We start from the raw sequence: 6,694 nt of genomic DNA on the forward strand, positions 1-6,694 counted from the left end.
GGGGGGAAAAGGGGGAAAAAGGGGGGGAAAAAGGAAGGAAAAAGGGGGAGGGGAAAGAGGGAGTGGGTAAAGGGAGGGGGGGAAAATGAAAAAAGGGGGGAATGAAGTAGAAAGGGAGAAAGGGGGGAAAGGGGAAAAAAAAAGGGGAAAAGGGAGAGGGGAAAGAAAAAGGAAGAGAAGGGGACAAAGGAGAGAAAAGTTTATTTTAGAATAGGGCGGAAGGGAAGTGGGTAAAAGGGAGATGGGAAGGGGAAGGGGAAGGGGAAAAAAACGGAAAGGGGAAGGGGATGGACAGGAGGAGAAAAAAATAAAAGAGGTGTGGAAGGAAAAAAGAGAAGGGGAGGGGGAGAAAGAGAAAAGGGGCTTTAGGGGCCCGGGAAGGAGAGGGGAAAAGGGGGGGGGAGGAAAGAGGGAGAGAGAGAGAGGGAGAGGGGGGAGGAGAGGGGCCGGAGAGAAAGGAGGGGACCCGGGGGGAAAATGAAGAGGAGAGAGGGAGAGGAGGAGCGAGAAGGAGAAAAGAGGAAAAGAGAGAGAGAAAGAGAGGGGGGAAGAGAGGGGAGAAGAGGGAAAGGGGGCCCGAGGAGAAAAAAGTTGAGGAGAGGGGAGAGAGAGAGAGGGAGAAGAGAGAGAGAGAGAGAGGAGAGAGGGGAGAGATTGGGGAGGGGAGAGAGAGAGAGCGAGGATAGTTTAATAGATGTTTAGAGAGCGATGAGCGGGGAAGGCGAGGAGAGAAAAGATAGAGAGCAAAAGAGGAGAGAGAGAGAGAGCGCGACCCAAAAAGCCCGCCATCTAGAAAAGGCCCCCCCAAATTGCTTTTTCGCCGCAGGGGTCTTGTTTGGGGGCGCCCCCCCAAACTGCCGGGCAGGTGGGGGGCCCCCTTTTGGGCCGCCCGCCCTGCGGGGGCGTGTCCCGCGGGGCCCGCGCCCGCCGCAGCCCCGGGGCACCCCTGCCCCCCGCCCAGGTAAAAAGGGGAAAGGGGGGTACGTGAGGCATGCATTGGATTTATTCACACAAACATCATAATCCGTGTACTACACACACACACCTATACATCACACACACACACACCCACACACCCCACCCCCCAGTTATATGTATATATATTTTTATATATTTTATTATATATAAATATAAGTATATATATTTTAATCTGAATATGTATATATGTATGTATATAAGAATATATATATATAAAAAATTATATATATATTATTTTATATATATTTTTATATTATGGGGGGTGTGTGGGGAGTGTGTTGGTGTGTGTGTGTGTTGTGTGTGTGTGTGTGTTTGATTGTGTGTGTGGGGATGTTTTACATAAATATATATATATTATATATATATATATATTTTATTCCCAACCACACAAAATTATATAAAATGATATGTAAAAGGGATATTTTATATGATAAAAAATTTTATAATATTTTTTATATTGTATGTATGTGTATACACATATACATCAGGACAGAATATTCTTGCACACATATGCACAATTTTCTTACTTTATTCTAGGGGAATTTCATTTTTCTTTCGGGCATCGAAAATAAACAGGGGTTATAGTGCAAAGAGAAAATAAACTGATAAATGGCTATATGTATATACATGTTCCCCACACACACCCCAAAACACCCCGCCCCCCCCCCTCCTCCTCCTCCGGGTGGCGGGGCGTGTTTTTCCGGGGCGACGCGAGGGTGACGCTGATCTCGCTCTCGGCGTACGAGGCCGCCCACGCGCCCTCCAGGTACACCAAAGACGCCCACTGGGAGGCCACCACGCCGCGCTTCACGCCCTCGGCCGCCGTGCCCGTCGTGGCCGCCCACACCGCCGCCGCCCTCTTCTGCGTGAGTCACTCAGAGGGGAGAGGAGAGAGAGGGGAGGAAGGAGAAAAGGAGGAGGAGAGAGGAGAAAAGAGAGAGAGAAGAGAGAGAGAGAGAGAGGAAGGAGAGAAGAGAGAGAAAAGGGAGAGGAGAGAAGAGAGAGGAGAGAAGAGAGAGAGGAGAGGGAGAGAGAGAGAGAGTGAGAGAGAGAGAGAGAGGAGAAGAGAGAGAGAAGAGAGAGAGAGAGGAGAGAGAGAGAGAGACGGGAGAGGAGAGGGAGAGAGAGAGAGGAGAGAGAGTTAGTGAAGAGAGGAGAGAGAGAGAAGAGAGAGAGATGAGAGAGAGAGGGGAGAGAGAGAGAGGAGAGAGGAGAGAGAGGAGAGAGGGAGAGGAGAGAGAAGAGGGAGAGAGAGAGAGAGGAGAGAGAGAGAGATGAGAGAGAGAGAGAGGAGGAGGAGAGAGAGGAGAGGAGAGAGGAGAGAGAGGCAGAGGAGGAAGAGAGAGAGGAGAGAGAGGAGAAAGAGAGAGAGAGAGAGAGAGAGAGAGAGAGAGAGAGAGAGAGAGAGAGAGAGAGAGAGAGAGAGAGAGAGAGAGAGAGTGAAAGAAAGAGAGAGAAGAGAGAAAGAGACTGTGTGTGTGTGCGAGTGTGTGTATGCGTTGTTTCCGTGCATATGTAAGCCATGTGTTTAATAAATTTTGTGTATATCCAAATGTCTCCAGGTGTATTTGTTAGACGTCTTGGATATGTAACGTATAAACACATACAACTGCCATCGTCCACACACACACCCCTGCAATTGCACAACAATTCAATTGAGCGCCTTTCCTCCCCCCCCCTAGGCCGAGTTCACGGGCATCGGGCTCAACCCCGCGCGCTCACTGGCCATCGCTGCCGTGTCGGGCGCTTGGAGCTACCACTGGGTGAGTGTCTGTTGCCGTCCCTCTCTCTTCTCTCTTTCTTTTTTCTTTTCTCTTGCTTTCTTGTCTCTCTGTCTCTGTCTCTCTCTCTAACTCTCTCTTTCTATCTCTCTCTCTCTCTCTCTCTCTCTCTCTCTCTCTCTCTCTCTCTCTCTCTCTCTATCTATCTATCTATCTATCTATCTACCTATCTATCTATCTATCTCCATCTGTCTATCTCTCTTTCTGCCCCCCTCCTCTCTCTCTCTCCTTTTTCTTCTCTATCTCCTTCTCCTTCTCTCTCTCTCTCTCTCGCTCTCGCTCTCGCTCTCGCTCTCTCTCTCTATCTCTCTCTTCTTCTTCTTCTTCTTCTCCTCCTCCTCCTCCTCATCCTTCTTTCTCTTTCTTTCTTTCTCTCTCTCTCTCTCTCTCTCTCTCTCTCTCTCTCTCTCTCTCTCTCTCTCTCTCTCTCTCTCTCTCTCTCTCTCTCTCTCTCTCTCTCCCTCTCCCTCTCCCTTTCCCTCTCCCTCTCCCTCTCCCTCTCCCTCTCCCTCTCTCTCTCCCTCTCCCTCTTCTTCTCCCTCTCCCTCTCCCTCTTGTCTCAATCAAGGCAGTGCTGTCACTCTCCCATTCCTCAGCACTAACGCGCTCTCGGCTTTAAATATCCTCAGCAGAGCCAGTCAAATTAAGTCACAGTCACAAGCCCGAGCGTTGCCCCGGTCCATGAGGCTGCCTAAAGGTGACGGATGAATTTCTTTCCCCCTGGCAGGTGTACTGGGTAGGACCTGCACTCGGAGGCCTCCTGGCAGCCTTCACCCACGAGTACACAGGCAACAAGGACCCGGACGCCCTTCCGACACCTTACCACCCGCCTCTCCTCCCTCGGGATTCGTCCAGGCCCTCGGATATCACGTCGACCCTGGCTTCACCTTGCTGAATCCCCCGCTTTGTCTTCTACCAGGATATTTCTTCTTTCTCTTTCTTCGTTGAGGTAGTCCCCCTTCTGTTTGTGTTCCCTCCCCTTCTTAGCTCAATGGATTCCGTCTCCTCCTCTCCCCGTGCTGATGAATGCGTCCTCCGTCCCTCGCTCCTTCTTCAGTGTAACCCTCCTTGCTTAGTGTTCCCCTTCCTCTTCCGCCCACCCTGCTAAAGAGAGTCTCTCCCTGCCGTGATGTAACTACCTCCCCGTCTCTCTGAACCCTTGCCAAACTCTCCCTGTCGAGCTAACCTCCGTGACTCTGCAGGTAACTTTGCCAAAGTGGAGTAAGATGCTATACACATGTTACCGAGGACGCAGGTAACCATAGGCAACCAAGCTCCTCGTTTGTTTAATATTTTGTGTCTTATGAATGTATATTGATGAGTATGGTGTGTAAACAATAGAAGTTTTTCGTCAGTTCTATATTCTATATGTATTTTATCCATCCAGCATTCACGTTGAAACGAATTATCTATTGGAGAATTATTTAACAAAAAAAATTATATATATATATTTTTTCTTCTTTGTCTGTTCAATCGTCTAATCGCCAGAACATAGTTTTATATAAAATCGACATGCAAATAACACTAAAAAAGGTTAATGAGGTGTCCTGAGATGCTTTACCCCAACTTTAAAAGTACAATGACTTTTAGATAAGAGATCCTAACCGACCAAGTAATATTTCTAAGTACGTAGTCCGTCCTTTAGCCATGATGACATCTTGTAGACACTAGACGTATAGACTCTATTTGTAAATGTTTCTCCGTTAATAAAGGGCTTTTCTCCTCTTACTTCATGTTTTATTTATCATATCCCGTCATAGAAAATCGAGGTTTTGATTATCATTGATATTTCCCTTAGTCCTGGTTGTAGTGAACAGTGCAAGTCGACAAAACAAATAAGAAATAAATCTTGCACAAATGACTGAATTTTGTGACCTCACTTGGAAAATCCATTCAGAAAACAGTACCTACAAACAGTGTCCTCGATTTTACACTAAGCAATGAAAGTGGCCTTAAGAATGGAAATCAGTGATTCTACAATCCAAATGTATAACCTTACAGTAGTAAAATCTTTATCAGAATACCTCCATCAACATGATTGAATAACACTGAACCATTCGCTGTCAGTCACTGATTTCTTAACAATCATCATAATGACCAAGGAAATTTGCCTGAGCTTACGGGCAAACATTCGTAATGGGCAGTGTAATGGTTAATGCTTTAAACAAATAAACGTGCTAAACATCAAAGGTTATATAACACTATAATGGGCAGTGTAGTATCTGAAACGCCCCATCATTCAGAATTGGAATTCCATTGGTCCTGAATTCACTTTTGATGTGAGGTAGTGTGTACTGATGCAATCTAGGCCATGAAGTAATTTGATCACGTGAAAATCGCATATTAATTTTGTTAATGTAACTAAAACATTAAAAAAAATATACGAAGTAACTTAATGAAGAAAACATGATATCCTGCATCTTAAGTTATTGTTTTCCATCCCTGTGCGCAGAATATAAGCAGCGTATTATATAAAATGAAAGTTAATATTTAATGTTTTAAACAAATAATTGTGCTAGACATCAGAGGTCATAAAGCGCTATGGTATAGTACTGTAGTGTGAAGGGTTTTTAATTCTTTATTAAACTTAGTGAAAGAAAATTCCTCCAGGCACTGCCCTCTGCTTGAATGTTTGTTTTGTGAAACGACAGGGTAAAATTATGTTTGGTGTTTTTATTTTTTCCTTGTAAAGACATGAGAATCGTGTTACGCAAGATATATAAACAATATGTTTATTATGTTTATTCTTACTTCTTCTTCCATGTATTATTATCATAATTAGTACATACGTAATAGAATAACCCTTTGTTGTTTTTGCATGTAATTCTTACGCCTGTAGGGAAAATTGAGGAACATTGGTCGTATAAGGGATAGTTCCTTAGTAAGACTTATTTGCCTGCTTTACATCACAAACTATCCACTGAACCTTCATGTGGTGCATCTAACCTTTGGATTTTCTGCAACATGTACTGATTAGAACCAAATGAATCATTTGGGGGAGATGACTGCAGTCCTTTGAACAATCATTTCAAAAATCCTTTCCACGAGTACAAAAATATATGGGTTGAGCAAGATATTCCGTCTCCACACAGTATTTTGCACAGATCGCCATCTCCATTAGAATTTCATAGCATATCTTCCTTCCTCTTTAAAGTGACACAGAAACAAGTACACCAAGACCCTCTTTAGATCGTGATTAAGAAAATGGAATCTATTACAAATACTTGCTAAAACAAGCACAATATAAATACTTCAAAAACCACATATTGTTTCAATAATACATGGTCCTCACAAGAAAAAAAAACGGCGTTTCCAATTTTACTTCAACATACTTTTGACCGAATACATTTATACGAATGGGTATGAATATCAACAGCTTTATGCAAATAAAGACAAAATAAGTCAAAGTACTTGGAAGCGTTTGATGTTTTGGATCACACTCGATATAAGAGAGTTCGCTACTCCCACTCCAATAATAAAAAACATATCAAAGAATACGTCCCACTTCAGAATTCGTAATCAAGTTCCAAATCATAATGCCAGCACTCAAAACACTGAGGAGTATTCATGACGGAAAAGAAATATATTGCACTTCATTATGGATCCTGTCCTGGTGAAATCTGCAGTCCATAAGATATTGTCACAGATGCTAAATATTCCTGATTGATATTATCTAATGAATAGGATTAACATGGTAAAAAAAATCTTGTAACTTATTAAAAAAATAAATACTATTGTAAGCGATTGTGACATTCAGGATAAGATTTAGCCACAGATTGTACATAATTGAAGGGAGTAATCTCGGATTTTTTTTCAGAAAAAGGTAAACTCGAAATGCGCATCAGTGTCCATTAGTGTGATTCATCTTGTTATACTAATTAAGCTAGTATGACTAATGCTTTTCTACCATGCCTGCATCTGTTGAACATGCGGGT

At 43.7% G+C, this 6,694-nt stretch overlaps 1 protein-coding gene across 1 annotated transcript in view; it reads left to right on the plus strand.

Annotated features, from left to right (window-relative positions):
- The window catches only part of LOC125041397 (aquaporin-like), a 10,779-nt gene extending 6,292 nt beyond the window's left edge, over window positions 1-4,487 (plus strand). Inside the window, exons 3-6 of the mRNA XM_047636357.1 lie at window positions 827-961; window positions 1,677-1,844; window positions 2,661-2,741; window positions 3,487-4,487. Of these exons, the coding sequence (XP_047492313.1) occupies window positions 827-961; window positions 1,677-1,844; window positions 2,661-2,741; window positions 3,487-3,654 (552 nt within the window). The 3' untranslated portion in view covers window positions 3,655-4,487. The remainder of the gene's footprint in view (window positions 1-826; window positions 962-1,676; window positions 1,845-2,660; window positions 2,742-3,486) is intronic.
- Window positions 4,488-6,694: the final 2,207 nt, after the last annotated feature.

This window comes from Penaeus chinensis, chromosome 1 (assembly GCF_019202785.1).
Source record: "Penaeus chinensis breed Huanghai No. 1 chromosome 1, ASM1920278v2, whole genome shotgun sequence".
NCBI classification, from domain to species: domain Eukaryota; kingdom Metazoa; phylum Arthropoda; class Malacostraca; order Decapoda; family Penaeidae; genus Penaeus; species Penaeus chinensis.